This window comes from Equus quagga, chromosome 15 (genome assembly GCF_021613505.1).
Source record: "Equus quagga isolate Etosha38 chromosome 15, UCLA_HA_Equagga_1.0, whole genome shotgun sequence".
Classification (NCBI taxonomy): domain Eukaryota; kingdom Metazoa; phylum Chordata; class Mammalia; order Perissodactyla; family Equidae; genus Equus; species Equus quagga.
In genome coordinates, this window is record NC_060281.1 from 13890603 (window position 1) to 13909743 (window position 19141).

Here is a 19141-nt window from a genome sequence, read left to right on the forward strand (position 1 = left end):
CGGGCGGCGGGCCGGGGGCGGGGCGGGCGGAGGAAGGGGGCGGGGCCCAGAAGTTGTTGGGCGCTGGGCCGGCGGGCGGGCGAGTGGCGGCGGGCCGGCGCGGGCGGACCGGGCCGGGGCTGGAGAAGTTTGCGCGGCGGCTGGAGAGCGCAGGGTGCGGGCCCGGCCGGCCGCTGCGCGCCCGCTGCCATGGCTTTCCGCAGGAGGACGAAAAGTTACCCGCTCTTCAGCCAGGAGTTCGTCATCCACAACCATGCGGACATCGGCTTCTGCCTGGTGCTCTGCGTCCTCATCGGGCTGATGTTCGAGGTGAGCGAGGCTGGGGAGGGGAGTGCGCCCTCGCGCGCGCCGCCCGCCTGCCTCACCCCTGCAGGTCCCCGGGGGCCTCGTCGGAGCCGGGCCGCCTGGCTGCCTCGGACGTTAGGTGCAGTCCCGGCTTTGTGCACTCTCCCCCCTTTGGCCTCCTCGTCAGCCCCGACACTGCCCCCGCTCCGCGCCCTGCCAGCCGGGTCCCGCTCTGCCGCCCCCTTGGGCAGCCGCCGTCCGCTGCAGCTCGCTCTCTCTGCAGCCCTGAATCCTCAGCCTGGCCTCGAACCAACCGCAGCGCTGCCACCCTGGCCCAACGACTGGGGTTTCCTTTCTGGTGTCCGGGAGCCAAGCCCGGAGACTCCCAGACCCGCAGTCATTGCACAACTCTCCTCCCAAGCGGTGGCTGCCAGGTCTTTTGGGCTTTTCCAGTGGGAAGGACCCCGACCCTTTTCCACCTCCCGCCCGGTTGTCTGGGCCTTTTGCATCCTCCACTCTGGGCTGGGCTGGGTGTTCACGTGTGGCCCCAGCCCGACCCAGCTGTGCTCTTCGGCCGTCCTCCTGCCTCCCTTTTTTTCCGCTCTTGCCCAGAAGGCCGGTTTTCATATCCCTTTTATCACTGTGTGGACTGTCCCTTTAGAGGCGTCTGTGGTGGACGCAGAGCTCTCCCCGGTACAGCGGCAAGGAGAGGGACATGGATACCCTCTGCTTTGGGGGGAAAGGTGATTCTCCCGTCGCCTCGGGGTGGAGGAAGAGGATGGGGTCTCCCCGACAGCAGCGCTGGTGTGGGCCTCAGAGAACAGGGGGTCATGATCCAAGGGGGCCGATGGAAAGGAGTCCCTACTGTGGAGAACCAGCGAGAAAACGTGATATGCAAAATGGGAAGAACTGGAGGAAACTGGGTATGGGGCTTGCTGTGGTATATCTTGTCTCAAAAGTGAGATAGGTGAGTGACACTCCCCTCACTCTCAGCTGGTCCCCTGGGAGGTAACGCCTTGTCCTCCCTCTGGTTGGGCTGCTTATCTGCGTTCTCAGGGATGGCTTAGGAAGCTGTAACCATTTATGAACTGCTTGGGGATGGAGGATTCCTAGCCTGGCTAATTGCTCCTCCTTGTGTCCCTCTGTCTCCTCTCAAGGATGACAAGGGTCCTCCTTGGCTGGTGCAGCTGCCCTCAAACTGGCAGCATTCTTGCAGGGGCCCAGTCAGTTGGATGTGCAAACGTGTCCTCGGCTGGGCTGCAGGGTCTGTAGGAGGTAGACCTGGGACTGGCAGCGGGGTCTGCGCTGCACCTTTTGGGCGCGCCCCTTTTCTTCACTCCGTCTTCCTTCTTGGAAGCCAGACAGCTCTCAGGGTGCCTTTGAAAGGGCTTTGTCAGTAGGATTGGCCCTGTGTCTCAGGCCCTGCTCTGTCACTAGTCTGACGCAAAAACTGACTGCAGCCTCAGTTTCCCCATCATTAAAGAGTTTAGTAAAACCTGTCTTCCCCACAGCGTTATTGTAAGGTTTAACTGAGATCATGTCAGCAACAAAAGCCGCAACAGATCCCACAAATGTGAAAACTGTCCCCTGCTTTGTTATTATTGATCGTCATAAAGGCTTAACGAACTAGGAGTTAGTTTTGTCCAGCCAACACCCTCAGTATCTGTTTGCTGCCCTCCATTCTAAGAGGCCTCCCAGTGCCGTGTCACCAGTCTTGGAGGGTGTGGTTGGAAAGACACACGTGACAGCTGTAGACCTCACAGCCACACGCTCGCTCGCAGCCAGCGAAGTCTCTTGCCCAGCCTTATGGCTCTCTCTGCTGCCCTTCTGGCATCTGTTAAGGTTTGTGGCTGTACCTGCTTCATCTTTGCTCAGAAAGAGCTGCCTAGTGTTTGGGCTTGGTCCCTCCCTCCCTCCCTTCCTCCAGTCTTTTGGAAAGGCCGATGCGTTAAACTTGGAGCTTGGTGGGAGTTGAAAAGTGCGAGGAACCCTTCCTCCCAGGACCTGACAGAAGATAAAGACCCAAGGTAGAAAAAACAACCAAAACGACTGCCTGCCCTCTTCCCCCTCCTGGGACTGGATTGGGAGTGTGGGGGAGCTGGCTGGAAGGCCGGCAGGCTCCCTCCTCCTGAAGAGCCTTAGACCTGCAGTGGCCGTGCTTACCAGGTTGTCTCCTCTCCAAGATGCGTGTTGTGGGATTGTCGGTGTGATGTGTGCTGGTGGCTCCACAGAGATAGGTATTTTGGGGGAACTCAGGCCTTTGGAGTTCTGCCCTCCCTACTGAATGAGAGTAGAAACAGCTCAGTTACTTCTGGAGACCTCAGAGCAACACATGTGGCCACCTGCACAGTTGGAGGAAAGCTGGGGGTGGAGGGGCTTCTTAACCCAGCGCAGGACTCACTAGATATGACTTGGGGTCTTCTGGGTTCTCCCTGGAGGTGTGGTGTGTATGTATGTGTGTGTAGGGAGGCATGTGGGGGGCAGTCCTGCACTTAACACACTTTTTCCTGGAAGTGAGGACAGAAGGAGGCGGAGAGGGAAGGGGGAGGCAAGGAGAGAGGCCGGCAGGCTCTTGGGTTTCTAACTTGGGCAGGGCTAGGATTCCTTCATTCAGAAGCGGGAGTCAGGAAAGCTCCATTAGAATTCTTCCCACACAGAGCCACTCTCCTGGCCACTCCTCCGTCTGTCTGTCCGGGGTCCCCTGCCCTGTTCATTGGGCCCTCTCCCCTCACCCCAAGCAGCTACAGCCCTTGCATCCTAACTGGTGCCCCTTCCTCAAGCCACACTCGTCAGCTGGCCAGCCTTCAGAGGGGCTTTCGTTTCCCCCTGAGGGACCCCAGGACTCCAGTTCTGTCCCCTGGGAGATGATGACTCCAAATTCCTTCCCTTGGGACCACTTCCTTTTGGGAACACACATGAAAGGGGGCCCCTCCCTCCTCCTTTTGGTTTAGTTTTGGGCCATCCTAAAGTTCCTCCTCCCATTTCCAAGGCAGGGGCCAGATACTTCTCCCTGGACCCAGGTTTTCTTTCCGTCTCGCAGGCTGTTTGGAATAGAGCTGTTCTGTGTGGCCACAGCGCTTGGCTAAAAAATGTCAGGAATGTGGAGCTTTATTTTCCCCCTCCTTCCCTTCCAGCTTTCTCTTTCTTAACTCTGCTTTCCGGAGAGGTGGTGCAAGGGGGAGTTTCTCCTCCACAGTTTATCCTTCAGCCCTGTCTTAGGTGGAGCCCAGCCAGACCTTCCTTCAGGGTGTGGGCGGCCAGTCGATGTGTGTGTTGCCCGTTTGGGGCATGTGTGTCAGATTTGAAAGCAGCCTTCTCCCTCCCCTTTCTCTTCGCTCTCCAGTGTCCCATTCAGTGCCACGTTTCAAACTGAAACGGGCAGGGGAAGAGGAAAACTCTCATTAGCCAACAGAGAAGGAGAAAAAGGGGGAGCATCGAACCGACAGGAGCAATTATACGTTACCTCTAAAATGTCCTTTCGAGACAGAAACTTTTTTGTTTGTTTTAAAGCTCGTGGCAGGCTCTGCTGGCTTGCAGCAAGGAAATGCTTCTACAATTCTGGGCCCATTTGTAGGTTTGGTTTCTCTTTGCTCTGTGATGACTTGAGGATTTAGGACCTAGAGGAGTTTTTGGGTAGTGGCTGGTTTTTGCTTTTTAATTGTTTCGGAGGCAGATATGGTAGAGCTGCCTTTTCTCCAGGAATTACCTTCTTCCCTGTTCCTGGCTCCGTGATTGACTTGTCAGGATGATGTGTTGGCAGCTTATACAATGGGATCCCAGTGCGTCACAACCTGTGAGTACTTGGGTTCCGTGGCACCAGTTCACATCCTTCCGGACATACCTGTAGCCTGAAATGAAGCTGCTGGTCCTGACTCTTAATATTAGTGTTACAAAACAGTTCTGCTGAGATTGTGTTAATACAAAGAGGTGTGTAAACGGCACAAATGTGCATCTGTGGATGCAGGTTGTCTCTCTTCCACTAACTTCTAATGTGGTTTTAAAGACATTCCTTTACTAGCTTTTACAGTTCCTGACTTTATGCATCTTCCTCTCCAGCATCTCACGTGGTCCATCAGTTCTAGAGAAATTAGTCAGGGGAAACCGAGAAGGGTCCTTTAGTCTCTTGGGTTCCCTTGTTCTGTGGTTGGATTCTGCACGCATTGCTCAGTGATCTGACAACAGAGCAGAAATTTGGAGCTGGTTTTTCTCCTGGTCAAGCCTCACGCATAACCCTATCCTGTAGGGTGTAAGGGCGCATTGGTTATCCCTGTTCCTTTCCTTGGCAAAAATGTCGTACCCAGAAAGGTGGCGTTGATCAGTTAGTGAGTTTTAAGCCTAACTGCAGGGTGAAGACTGATCCCTGTAGAAATGCCCGACACTGTGCCTGGCGCTCAGACACTTACTCTGTGGTCTCAAGAACCACGCTGAGGACCACTGTTCCTGGCTTCTTTGTAGGGTCTCTGAGGACCTGTTCACCATCAGACTGGCTCCTTGGGCTCCCCCGCTGTATTTCCTTTCAGATGTGACATGTTTTGCCATGAGACCCCTCCCCAGGTTCCTCAGTGCTGGCTGGCTGCTCTCCAAAGGGGGTGATCGCTCTGTGTTGAGCCCCACTTTCCCCAGGGAGGCACTCAATGGACAGCATCTGTTTTCTCCTCGACATCCATCGTATTAGAACATGGGCGAGTCTTGTGCTGCTGTGTCAGCTGTGTGGAGGAGGGAACGGCTGCAAGCTAAGTAGGGGCTCCTTTTCTCTCGCTCCCTCTGATGTCTCAACCCTCCAGCTCTCGTTTCTTGGGGGCACTGTTCAGACCGGTCGCAACAGAGCGCCTTAGTCCTGGCTGTTTGTGGAGGAACATGTGTTGCCATGGTGCAGACTTCCCTCTGGCAGGCATGAGCTCCTTTTTGATCTGCTCCATCGTGGTAGGGGCCCCAGAAATCACTCTGTGGCCCAGCTGACGTACCTCTCGTTCCCGCCCTGATAAATGACGAAGCCAGAGGGTTGATAAATGACGAAGCCAGAGGGTTGATAAGACGGGATTAGAGCTCCCAAACTACAGCAGGGCTTTCTAATCAGCGAGAGCACCATTAGCAGGCTTTGGTGAGAAACTTGGCTGATAGTATCTCTTAACCTTTTCATCCAGCTCTGTGTATCTGGTATCTCTTGGTACCTAATGGTTAAGGAAGGGGGAAAAAAAGCAAAAGAAGACAGTAAAACTATTGACGTGGCTCCTGTCAGAGCCCTTCTCATTTCAGCAGCAGACCTGTGTCTCTACACAGTCTGTGGCTTTGCCTGCTTTACCTCCACTGTCTGAAATGTCCCGCAGTGGAAGAGAACCAAACCTAACTTAGTCACAACTGGTTAACATTGCAAGTTAACTGTGTGGTTGAAAGAGCTTTGCAAGCAGATCTTCTGGACAATGTCGGTTCACATGGCTTTCCTTGCTTTTCAGCAGAGGAAATGGAGCCAGATTGCGGGTTGCGGGGCTCTGAGGCTTCTGGAGCCCTCCAGCAAGTTTGTGGGAGCCCACGGTCGGGTGAGGTGCTGCTCTGAGCCACGTTGCCTCTCGACAGCTTCCCTCACTCGTCTGGAGGGGTTGGCAGCACGTCCCATCTGTGAAATGCTTCGCTCGCCTCACCCTGTAATCTGGATGGTTTATGGGGGTTGTCATACCCATCCAGAGCCTGGCTTCCAGAGGAGAGACTTGGCCAAGGACCATCCGCTCTGAGCTAGAGACGGAGCCAAAATAAGAATTCAGCACCGTCTGGCTCACATTACGGCTCAGCCCCGGGGCTTCCACGAACAGGGTGTCTACAGGATGCCGCCACCGGCTGTTTTATTTGTCTTTGTCTCAGTGGCATCTGTTTATTACCTGGAAGTAATGTCTGCAGGTCATTGTTCCACGTGGAGGCTTTTCGGCCAGGAACAATCATAGAAATTTGCATCTCCCTTGTAGGAAGGGACCCAAATGTGTGACTCGTGTGAGCACAGGCTAATGGACAGAGGCTTTACCTGCTGTTAAACCTGTGAGAAGAGCTGCCTGTGGCTGTTAGATTGTCACTGCCCTCGCCATCAGGTTAATACTGTGGCTGGATCTCAAGGGCACATCTTTTCTTTGCAGTTTACAAGTTTAAGGGCTAAAGGGAAACCTCAAGGCATCTACTGTGTTTATAGGAGAGGAAAATAAGAGCCCTAGAGGTTGGGAGATTTTTCCAGAACAGTGGAGTGAAGTTTTGGCAAACTTGGGGCTTGAGTCCACATCTTCTGACTCAAATCCAGTGCATTTTCTACACATCTGCCCCCTGGAGTTCTAGATGCTACCTTTGGATGCCAGTGTATGTGGAGAAGCCTTGAAATGGGTCTGTCTTTCTTAAGTGTGCTGTGCTCATTTATTTGGCAGCTGTTTATTGAGTGCCTGCTGTGTGCCTGTGTGAGCTCTGGGAATGCAGCTGAATAAGGTTGGGTCCCTGTCCTCACAGAGGTCACAGTGCAGTAGCTTAAAGTTGATAGACTATTTGTGGATGGGAGGCAGAACTTGCACTTGATGTAAGTGGCAGCTGCGTCTTCCAGGCTCACAGACTGTGGGGCCTCAACTTCCAGCCATTACTATTGGTGGAGGGGGTGCTTTATTGAACTGAGACCTAACACCTTGAGGGTGGGGTTGTCAGAAGTCAAAGGGCGAGAGTGGTGGCCACTCCTAGCCATCTTGTGAGGCACAGCTGGTACTCGTGTGCTTTACAGCTTTACGAATAAGTGAGCTGACCAAAGGCAGTGGGGGTGTGTGTGTGTGTGTGTACGTATTTGTGTGCAGGTATGAGTTCTAGCACTAGGAGGCCATTACTCCTTGAAACTGTGGTTGAGGTTAAGGAAAACTCTTTGATATGGTTTCTTAAGATTTTTGCCATCAAACTCCAACATGGTCTGTGATGTTCCTTTTGGGTTGGTGGGGGTGGTGATTATACCTGGGGTGAGAAGGACATAATCTTTGGAGCCTCAGTTGCCCCGTAGGGAGAGGGTTTCTTAGTAAAGCTCCCGAGTTTTCCAAGGGCAGAGTATTATTAGCTTAATCAATTTGTTCCTTCATCTTTATTATAAAGGTGTGGAGAATCTTTTTACAGAGAATTTTAAAGAGAGACTTTTTGGCGACCCACCATCATTATGAAGACTTCTGTAGCTTTTGGGTAGGGGGAAGTGTGTGTCTACCTGCCACAAAGCGTAAAGATGTAATTTTTGCAAACATGCCCCTGCTTCCCCTGTTGACCACCCCACCTGGCTTTGAGGAGCCCAGGATCCTGCTAGTCCCTCTGCAAGTGTTTGCAGTCTGCTCTGTGTGCCTGCGGCAGTGCCGGAATCTGCCAAAAGGCAGCGCTGAGAGTCAGTGAGAATGTGGCTTTAGGTGGAGAGGTGCCCAGGATGGGGATGTATTATCAGTTCCTTTCCCGGAGGTTCAGAGCAGCCTGGGGGCTCCTGACCTGGAGGAGCAGTCCCAGGATAAACAGGCCTTTCCCTCCAGCAACTCCTGGAGACCTGCAGGAAATCGCAGGGCCCGCTTCACAATGCCTGGTTTCCTGCTGAGAATTCCTCGGAGCTTGGAGCAGAATTGAACTTTTCAGACCCAACACTTGTGGAGTTGAGAGGGTGTTTAATTTGTAGCCTGGCTTTGGACTGGGTCAGTTTTTGACCTCGATGGGCAAGGAGTAACCTGTTTGTATGGATTTTGTGACTCTTGTTTGGGAGAGCGATGTGGAAGTGGAAAGGAATGGTCGATAGCTGATTTGTTTTGTTGTTAGTTGCAGTTTGGTCTCTGGTTTGGCATGAAGTGTGAACACGTGCTCCTCTTCCACAGTTCTGGAGGCGTGAGTTGTGGCCTGGGAAAGGAGGTGCGTGGTGGAAGGGGTGAGGACCTGGGGGCCCGGATTCTTTCCTGGGCTCTGCCACTAAATAGCTGTGTGGCCCCCATGAGCCCCTCACCGACCTGGGCCCCCCTTGCTTCCTGAAGGTGTCAGCCGTCCTCGGGCTCAGTCTTGCCTTCTTAACATGTTATGCAGAACAGGGCTGGAAAATGTGTATAAAACTTAAGCTGCCAGTCAGAAATTGGGACGAGAGGGGAGGAGGCAACATCCTCCCAGCCGTATTGGTTTAGGGTTAGTCAGAATACAGTTGCACTTCCATTGGGTTAGTGGTGCAATTTCTAATCTTGGTTTCATTTCTTATTTGAGTTGAAGTCAGGTTCTAGCCTAAATTTGGGTTTGACAGATAATACAGCTTAGTGGAACCAGTGGTGGGGATGGAGAAAATCCATATATTAGAAAGGAATCTTCTGGGGTGCGGGTAGGGGGAAGGCTTGGTTTAAGATTGTCACGTCAGGGCCAAGACAAGATGTCTTCAAGGCCCACCATGGGACCTGGGAGGAGCAAGGAAAGGTCACTGCCCTGCACAGAATGGCCCATGCCTTCTGCTGTGTCGAGTCAGGTCTTATCATTCCAGTCCTCTGAATGTGGTCTGGGGCCCTGGGCTTGAGTGTGTTTTCATATTCAGTGATATGTTCATTGCATACACACATTCACTCATCTGTGGCTTATTTTTTTTTCAGATCAATAGGGTGAGCCTAGTGTCTGAAGCCTGACCTCTGATCTGTCCCCCCCCAGTGCTCTTGCCGTTTTGCCTGGCCAACTAATACCGTTATTTCTACAAGCTCCTACTTCATTTGGAAGCCCTCCTCAGTTACTCTGACAGCGTGGCATGCTGTCTTCCTCAAAGTTATGAGAATGGGTTAAAAGCAGTACTGGGGTGAGAAGATGGTGTGAGGAGAGGCATCAGTGCTAATTATATTATTCTGAAGTCTGGTTTCAAGTAGGAGTTATCCATCATATGTACTGTTTGAAATAGCACAGTATTTGACTCACCAAAACTAGTCTACACCTGTGCCATCCGTTAGGTCACTCCTAGCCACGTTTGTCTTTTTAAATGTAAATTCATTAAAATGAAATGAGATTAAAAATTCGATTCCTCATTCACACTAGCCACGTTTCAAGGGCTTGGTAGGGCAGATCTAGAACATTTTGATCATCTCAGAAAATTCTCTTGGGCAGTGCTGGTCTACACTTGCTTTCTGAGTTTTTGTTTTTTTGTTTTTGTGGTAATACGTAATAAGGGATCCTTGTGGTGTGGTCTGTTAGGGGACCGTTAGAGGCCAGAGATTGCATCGGCTGAGGTCCTGGCCGGGAGCTGACTGCCTGAGTTTGTATTCTGGTTTTCTGTGTCCTAGCAGTGTCATCTTGGTAAATTATTTAACATCTCTGTGCCTCAGTTTCCTCATCAGTAAAATGGGATAGTAATATGTCATAGGGTTATTGGGAGCATTAGAAATGTTAGATTAACATTTCTGTTAATACAAATATGGCACATAGAAGAAGATCTGGTATGGGCTAAGAACTCAGTACGTGTTGCCTATTGTTGTCGTTACATTTGAAAAGCGTTAGGGTGATACCTCGACTATGTGGAACTCCCCTTTGTGGCTGCCCCATCCATTTGGAACATAGCTGAGAAGGAGGATGCAGGGGAGGTCCCAGAGCTGCCCTGTGATGGCCCTCCACTTGCAGGACGGCACCCTGATGCTGTGTACGCCATGCCTGGGCTGATCCCTCAGGTCATTGCTCAAAGCCTACCTATACTTGCTTTACATACAGTTATGTGAAGCTTGGTTGTCTGGTTGCCAAGATGACAGAAGAAAGAATAAGATAAATGGGAGAAGTGGCTGGGGTTGGGGGGGTGGCTGACAGCTGGGAGGGCTATCCATCATCATTATTGTTATTATTTTCTTTTTTTTTTTTAAGATTGGCACCTGAGCTAACACCAGTACATAGTTGTATACTTTAGCTGTGGGTCCTTCTAGTTGTGGCATGTGGGGCGCTGCCTCAGCATGGCCTGACGAGCCGTACCATGCCCGCACCCAGGATCCCAACCAGTGAAACCCTGGGCCGCCGAAGTGGAATGTGTGAACTTAACCACTCGGCCATGGGGCTGGCCCTTATCCATTATTAAATACTAAAATGTCATAAGAAATGAAAAAAGGACATGAATACCTAGTGTGGTTTAGAATGTCATTTAGAACAAACAGCTTCTGTAAGTTTTGAGGTTATTATGACAGACTAGTGCAGTACTTGATCATAATGATTACCAGTAGTTTCATGAAAAAGTAGAGGATATGCAATATACTCAGAAAGATTTTAGAAAGATTTCCATCCACAGTGATTAAAATTTCAATACGTAAATCTTTAGCAATATGGAAAATTTGACTGTGCAAAATGATTCAGCCCCAGACATTTCTGGCAAGCCAGTTTTATAGCACTGAAATAAAAGGCAAAGTTGGTCTGCTATACAGGGCTCTTTATTAATCAAGAAATGTGAAAGAAACACTTTTGACATTCTTATCATCCACCCTGGGAAACGTCTTCATTCAAAACTATTCACTACCTGGCGTTTCAATTTTCTTTCTTTCTTTTTCAGTCATTCATTACATACACCTTCTCTGTGCAAGACACTGAAATCTGAAATGGAAGCTGGCTAATGTATTTGTTGACACGACTTGCTGTACTGTGGTCATTTTTGGAGAAGGAGACGTTTCTCAGCTACTGTTCTTGAGTTTCTTGGGTCCAGATACTCCAGGCATGACAGTTGTGGCCTTGTCAGATTGTCATTGGACACTTACCACACCGTTAGCCTGCGGCTTGTAGCGAAGTGTAACTTGACCAACGCTGCTGGTCTCTGGGTCCCACTGGTGGGGTCGTTGCTTACATGGCCCAAGGGATGTGAGTCTGGCCTAAGCTGGTTCTAATCTCTTGCCCCTTCATTCTACAGACATTGAGTGAACAGTGCTTTTGTGTGAGGCGTTGTTCTAGATGCTGGGAACACGGGAAAAGGACACATTCCCCAATTGCAGGGAACAACCTTACCATCTAGTAAGGGAGACAGGTAAAAGGAAACAAGTACTTGATGATGAGTCTCCAGTTGAGCTGCCATCTTGGTCTTCTGTATCCAGCACACAGTGGTGTTCACTAAGTAACGGTCTGCTAGAGGGGATGCTTTGGGAACGTGGAGGAGGGGCTCCTAGCCCACAATAGGGGTGAGTGGATGCTGGGTAAGGCCAGGGAGAGAACAGAATGGGGGGGGCGCACTAGACAGAGGGATCAGCTCATCCTTGTGAAGGCACAGAGGTGAAGAGGGCCTGGGGCTGGTGTGGAGCATCTGGCTCGTGTCCTAGGATCCTCTGGAGGTGGAGCAAAGAGGGGAGGAGGGACCAGATCATGGAGTGCCTTGTAGGTCATGCCAAGGAGTTGAGACTTTATCCTGGAGGTAGTGGGGAGCCTTTGAGGAGCTCTGGGCAGGACACTGACATGAGGAGTTAGCTCTGGAGACTGCCTGGAGGGTGAGATTGGAGATGAGCAGTCTGGTCAGAAGGCTGTGGCTCTGATCCACATGAGAACTGGCCCCTGCCCCCCGAAATTTCAGTCTCCACCCCCAGCCAGGAAGTCCTCCCCGGGATCCCCACACCTGGACTCTCTAGTGTGGATTCAGAGACTCCCGGAACGGCAGGGCCCCTCCCTCCCAGCTCTCCTTCCACATGCGCTCTGTGTGACACTCAAGTGGCTGGGCTGTTGTGTGGGGCAGGCGAGGACAGTTAGAGCTGGGAGAGAGAAACAGCTTCTCCTCAGATCTGGTTGTAACTCGAGGTGCACGGTGATGCGGGGCTGCCCTTGAACATGACTGTCATTCTGTTTTTCTGTCTTGTGTTGCCTTTGCATGACTTTATCACTGAAGTGTCCTTCAGACTTATTAAAAAGGTAGTTTTGCATCTCATGTGATTTCTGATTTTTTAAAAGTAGGGTTTCAGCTGCATGGAACATCTTTTTCCTCCACCTATTTTTTTTAGCTAAAGAAGCCGTGAAGAGGCTTGCATTCGAGTTCTGTGGCCTTACCTAAGGAAGCTGGTTTTGTTCCAGTGTTTGAGGTGGGGTTGGTGGAGGGAGGTGGGACACACACTTCTTTTGGGGAGGCTTTTCTAGGGATTGGTGGTGGCGGGAGGCACATGGGGCGTTGATTGGCAGACCGGGGAATGTGGGCGTGGCCTGTGTGTAGCTTCCCTCACCGAGTTCTCCAGCCCTCCGTCTGTACTGAGTCTGCCCATATTTGTCAGGGAAGACCTGGCGGGTGTCAGTAAATAATTCTCTGAAGTGAGCTTGACAAAATGAGGCCTAGCTGATCCGTCATGTGCGTTCTATCTCTAAACCTTCGCCAGACCCCTGGAAACATGCAATGAGATTTTCCCACGGTCTCATTTCTAGTTCTCTAGTTGAACACCTGGGGGTCTTCCTACCAAGGCCTGTTGGTGATCCCCCCACGATTTCGTTAAACACCCTGTACCCCCATGAGTGACTGTAGTTTACATCGTCTCCGGAAGATGGAAAGAAAACAAAAACCCACAGTCGTCACTTCTCCCTTACCTCGTCCCCCACATCTGCTCCCTAAGTCCCGTCAGTTTTACCTCCTGAATTGTCCCCATGGCCCCCTTGCCCTTACTGCTCTGTGGCCTTAGCTCAGACCCTTGACATCTCTCACCTGAAATGTAACAGTGGGTCCTAACTTGGTCCTGAGCCTCTTGTCTTGTCTCCCCTCTGGTCCTTCTTCCACACAGCTGCCACTGCTTGGCCTCAAACAAGGAGTCCATTGTGGGTCTCCCTTACTTACACGCCTGCCATGGTGCCCACCTGGAGTCTGAGCTGCTTACCACAGCCTTCAAGGCTCCTCCGAAACCTGACCAGCCTTTGTCCTCCACCTCCTCTGCTCCTCACTCAGGCCCCGCCTCTGCCCTGACCCTCATAGCAAACCACACACCTGTGGTTCCTGAATATTCCCTCCTCTTTCCTGCCTCCCTGCTTTTGTTCATGCATCCCCCCGCCCCCATCTTCTCTTTGCCCCTGTCTTACTCACTCCTACTTCTCCTTCAGTGCCTACCTCTGATGTCGCACAGAGACCACCTGCTCAGAACGCTTCCCTGGCCCTCTTCCCTGATAGAGGGCATTGCTCCTTTCTGCCCGCCTCTGTGTCTCTTGTTTATTCACTCAGCCAGACTTAGACTGAGCATCTGCTTTCTGCCAAGCACTGTTCTCGGGGCCAGGATAAAAGATGAAAAGGTGAAGATTCTGCCATCGCGGAGCCAAGAGTCCTCAGGGAGGTGACAGTGTCATTGCTGTCCTTGTGTGTATGAGGTACAGTGTGAGAGTCAGGGAAGGGAGCATAACCCCCCTGGGAGGATGAGGGACAGTTGATCTGAAAAAGGAGAAGTTCCGTCTGGGCCTTGAGGGCTGAGGGACATTGGCCAGGCAGACATGCTGGGGAGAGGGTGTTCCAGGCAGCAAGAGGACCTGTGTAAAGAACAGAGATGTGGGGGCAGTGGTGGGGGCGGTGTGTGTGGCGGGTGGCTCTGTGTTGCCAAAGTTGGGGGGCAGCAGTTAAGGAAGGAAGTGATGGAAGATAAGTCTGGACTGGCAGGCAGGGTTCAGGCAGTGGAGGCCCCTATTCAAAACTTGAATTTGCTCCTCAGCTTGGGTAATAGGGAGCCATTGAAGATTTCCAGGCGCGGGAGGGACATGATCATATTTGTACTAGGAAGGTCCTGGGCGGTGGGGTGCGGCCAGGACCTTGACTTGCTCTGAGCCCCTGAGAGGAAGGGTTGCTGCACGTTGTCTGTTTCCCCTGCGCTCCTCTACCTGACGCATGGTTGATGTGCACTGATGGCAGATGGTCCAGCGCATGTGCAGCATCGCGTGTGTCTTGAGTTGCCTTCTGCTGCTGCTGGTCATCTGCAGCTTTTCCATCCATGCTGTTCCTTCTGGCTTCTCAGTAACTCGTGAGAGATGCTTATGAGCACCTTAGGGATGCTGGTGACTTCAGCACCTGCGCACTGATAGAGAACCTAGAATCTTAGTCCTTTAAAGCTTAAAAAAGTTTTTTGAATAGGTGATATTTGGCAATACAGTCACATTGTTCAAAAGTCAAAAACATATACAAAGGAATCCATTGAGCAGTGTCCCTCCCCCACCTCTACTCATGCAGCTCTCCTCCGCTGCCCCCAAGTAACCAGTTTTATTTATTTTTATGTATCCTTCCTGGGCTTATTTATGCCAATACAAGCAGCTATAAATGTATGATAGATTTTACGTGTGTGTGTATATTCCAGCTCCCTTCCTTATGCAAAGCGAAGTGTATTATCTGCACTGTTCGCACCTTGCCTTCTTTGGTTAACAAAATATCCCAGAGATCTTTCCACGTCAGAACACATAGAATTTCCTCATTCGTGTCTGAGGTTGCGTAGGCAGCCGTTGTGCAGGTTCAGTGTAATCCATTTGAGCAGTCCCCTTTTGATGGACACTTGAGTTGTTTCCAATCTTTTGCTCTTATAAACAACGCTGCAGTGAATATCTTGGTGGGCATGTCATTTTGTACCTATACAGGCATGTCTTGTAGCATATCACAGTTTTTAGTGCCCCCGCCTCTACAGGGTGTGGCCTCGTCACTCTCCACTGCCTCCTCCAGGGCAGCAGATGGTCCTGCTCACCATGGTGTCTCCAGTACCCAGCACAAGGCTTGGCATTCTGTTGGTTCTCCTGTAATATTCTTTCTGTAAATAAGTGGTAAAGTAGAATTACCAACTGATAGCCAGTTTTCAAAGAATTTTTTTGCGTCTTTAATTGAGATATAATTCATCTATCCTAAGATTCACCATTTAAAGTGTACAGTTCAGTGGCTTTTAGTATATTTACCATGTTTTGCAACTATCACCATTATCTAATTCCAGAACATTTTCATCATGTCCCAAAGAAACCAAATAACAGTCACTTCCCATCACTCCTACGCCTGCCAACCACTAATCTACTTTCTGTCTGTTTGGATTTGCCTATTCTGGACATTTTATGTAAGTGGAATCATATAATATGTGGTCTTTTGTGATTGCCCTCTTTCACTTAGCATAATGTTTTCAAGGGTCATCCCTCTTGTAGCATGGATGAGTACCGCGTTCCTTTTTATGACTCAGTAATATTCCACTGTATGCAAATACCACATTTCGTTTATCCACTCGCCAGTTGATGGACATTTGGGTTTTTTTTACCATACTACATGAATAATGCTGCTATGAACATTCATGTACAAGTTTTTGTGGGGCCATAATATTTTCATTTCTCTTGGATATATACCTAGGAGTAGAATTGCTGGAAATTTTAATATGGAACAGGAGCCAGCACTGAAACTATACTGAACAGTTTGTTGTTTTGATCTGGAAGTTATATCTCAGCGCCAGCATTGTGAATATTGCTCATTATTATCCAGGCTTCACACAGCAGTGCTGGCTCTTGAGAGCTGTGTCTGATAGACTCTGTCCCAATAGTCAGCTGTGATTCAGAGGCAAATATTGTCAGAGTTTGCACAACAGAATTTACTGAGTTCTTACTGTGTGTGCTATGCTAACTCTATGGCAATGACAGAATACACAGGACACAGCTCTTGTTCTAAGGTCATCATTCATTTGAAACAACCCAAATATCCATCTATATTGAACTGATTAAGTAAACTATGGTATAGCCATACAATGGAATACTCTAGAACTTTAAAAGAGGATAAGGGCGATCTTTATGTATTGACATGGACTGATGTTTCAGGAAAAAAATACGTTGTAGATTAGTACGTACAGAATGAGCCCATTTTAATAAAAAATTTCTGTTTATATACGCACACGCAAAATCTGCAAAGAGCACAGCAGACTGTCAACATCGATTATGTCTCTAGAAGGTAGGTTATGCAAGACTTTAGCTTTCAGTGTAATATGCTCTCCTTTTACAATTTTCTTACAGTAGGTATGTATAGCTTTTAAATTCATTTAACTTCCCCCAATTCTATTTTGGAAAAAAAGGAACCTGAGATAAGACTTATATCTGAAACAGTACATATCACTGTTGGCTATAACACTACATGTCAGCATTTGACTAAATAAATGCCAAATAAATCCGTGCTGATATAGTGGTCTTACAAACGGTGTAAGCCCAGGGCTGAGAGAGCTTTGAGGTTCTGGCCATCAGTGAAGCTTCATGAAAGAAGCTTGGCTCGGTCCTTAAAGGATGGTGACATTTATCCAGCACTTCACAGTTTCTTGAGTCAAAGAAAGGTCTGGAGTGCTTACCTTGTGCCAAGTACTGTCATGAGCACTTGACCCAAATTCTCTCATTCAGTCCTCACTGTCACCCCATGGGGCAGATGCTGTGGTTACTCCAATTTTACAGATGAGAGCACTGAGGTTTAGAAAGACTGAGTAACCTGACCAGGCTCCCAGGGGCCGTAAATGTCCTTCCCCACAATTCAGAGCCCATCCCTCTGGCTGCAGAGTCCAGGTCCTGTACTCCGTTTTAGAGGGAAGGAGATTGAGGCCTATAGAATTCAAGAAACTTGCCCAAGATCACACAGCCAGCGTCTGTCACACAGCCAGGTAACCCGTCATCTCTTACCCTGAGGTTTCCCGATCCGAGTTCCAGGCTGTTGAAATCCCTGGGGGTGGCCATGGGAGGTGGGGAGGTTGGTCACAGGGGTGTGTGAAACTCTTGGTACCGTGCCCTCTTTCTTGGAGATTCACGTATCATATACACTTATTAAAGTGGCGACCAACATTTCTCAGACTTTCTGACCATGTCTTTCACACAGTATTTAGGAACATGCCACAGATGTCACTTTGCAAAACGCCACCCTCCCATTCTGTAAGGAAGCGTGGGTGAAGGCGGGTGCATGAACAGCCCTCTGTCTCTCTCCTTTAATAAATGAGAGTGCCAGCTCTAAAGGCTGTGACTCTTCATTGCAGTAAATCTTCATTCACTGTTGATAACAGTTACCTAATTAAACCCACCGCATTCTTCTTACACTCAAATTATTCAACCCACGCTCCACCAAATTTCATACAGTGAGTACTGGAAGTTTCTGAGTGTCACCACCTTTTTTTCCTGTAAGATGTGCTATTATTGTTTTGCTTTTTTAAATTGTGGTAAAATATATGCAACATAAAATTTAGTATCTTAACCATTTTTTAAGTGTACGGTTTGGTAATAAGTACATCCACATTGTTGTGCAGCCAATCTCCAGAACTCTTTTAAATTCATTCCACAAACAGTTGTTGAGCACGGACTAATTGAGGGTGCCTGGGACATGGGGATGATTGAGATGAACTCCCTGCTCAGGCTAATGAGGAAGATGGGTAAGAAAGCCCTGGTTACAGTTCAGTGTGGCCAGAGTTGTGAGGTGCTCCTTACGGGACTGGATCCTTGGGGGGCTTCTGCACCTCGGGCTGGGACACATTACCACCCGGTGCTTCGGGCTCCTCTCCAGGCTTATTGTTGGCTCCCTGCTGGCTGCTTGCTGATTGATTGTTTCTCACCCTGTCGCTCCCTGGAGTCATGCCACCTCTGCTCTCCAGAACCCTGGGGAGAAGTCCTTGGATTTTGCCTGTGTGAGAGCCGAGTCCATGTGGCCTGGGGTGGGGGCGGGGCAGGGTGGGAGAAGGGTGCCACTGCCAGAGCCAGAACTTCACCAAACCCCAAATCAATGGTTTGCCCAAATATAGTATCCCAGACCTTCCCCCTGTCATGTTTTAGCTAAATATACTGTCCTTCAGCTTGCAAGCTCAGCTTCCTCCAAGAATGGTTTCTGGGATTATTCCTAAGTGCCTTTTCTCCATTTTACTTCTAAAAAATGACCATGATGACGTGGCCGAAGTCCCAGACTAGGGGCACGTGTAAAACTAAACAGATTGGAGAGGACTGGCTCCACATCGCGTTTGGTTTTGTGTATTTCCACGGAGACCTCTTGAAAGTGAAAAGACACTCATGGCATTTCTGTGTGGTGCCTGGAGCTCCTTACAGAGAAGGAGGTTTATGATGATGCTTAGCTCGCAGGCCCTCCTTCCCTGATAGATGGAGCACAGGGGTTCCAGGCGCCGTTGCCCCGGCCATCTGGACGTGTACCCTGGATCTGCATTTCGTCTTACCAAATAGGGCTGGGCTCGTCAACCCCGTGGAGTGTGTACAGGTTGGGAGTGCAGGCTTTGAATTCAAACTGCCTGATTCTTCCCTGGCTCCTTCACTTCTCTGGATAACTTGATGAAGTTACTTAACTGCGCCCCAGTTTTTTTGTCAGTAAAATGGCAGTGAACATAATTGTGCCTACCTCATTGAGTTTTTGGAAGGATCAAGTGAGCCAATAATGCAGGCACAGCATCTTTACAGGTCCTGATATCAAGTAAGGATTCAGTTGTTTAAGTGATTCATGAATATTAATTAATTCCGTGACTATTGCCACCATCATTAGGCAGCCACTTTTCTACACCTCTCATTTTCATATTGTAGTTATGTAGAGTCTGTACATCCTCGTGCATCCATCCCACACTGGACGTGTCTTTGACACTCAAACATTACTGCCTGACATGATGGGCCACCAAGACTGTCAAGAAATGTGCCCGCTGAGTCCGTCTGCTGAGGCTTCTCCTTGCTGGGCTCTGAGCCTGCGCCCTGGGTTCATGGTTCTCCCCACGAATTCCCCTCCCTCAGGTGCCTCAAGCTCCAGAATTGCCCCTCATCTTTTCCCTTTCTCAGAGATCTCATGGCTTCCGGACTGCTGTCTCCTTTTCCCGCTGGCCAGAAATCTAGGAGGTTAAATTAAGTGGAGATCAGCCGCTTGAAATATTTTATATGGAGGTGTGACCTATCATACCATTTTTTTTTTTAAAATAATGGGGATTTTGCTTTTTACAAATTATTTTTG

General features: G+C 49.7%; 1 protein-coding gene across 1 annotated transcript in view; it reads left to right on the forward strand.

Moving 5' to 3' along the window:
• The first annotated feature begins 71 nt into the window (after positions 1–71).
• The window catches only part of TRAM2 (translocation associated membrane protein 2), a 76211-nt gene continuing 57141 nt past the window's right edge, over positions 72–19141 (forward strand). Inside the window, exon 1 of the mRNA XM_046639952.1 lies at positions 72–309. Coding sequence (XP_046495908.1) covers positions 190–309 — 120 coding nt within the window. The 5' untranslated portion in view covers positions 72–189. The remainder of the gene's footprint in view (positions 310–19141) is intronic.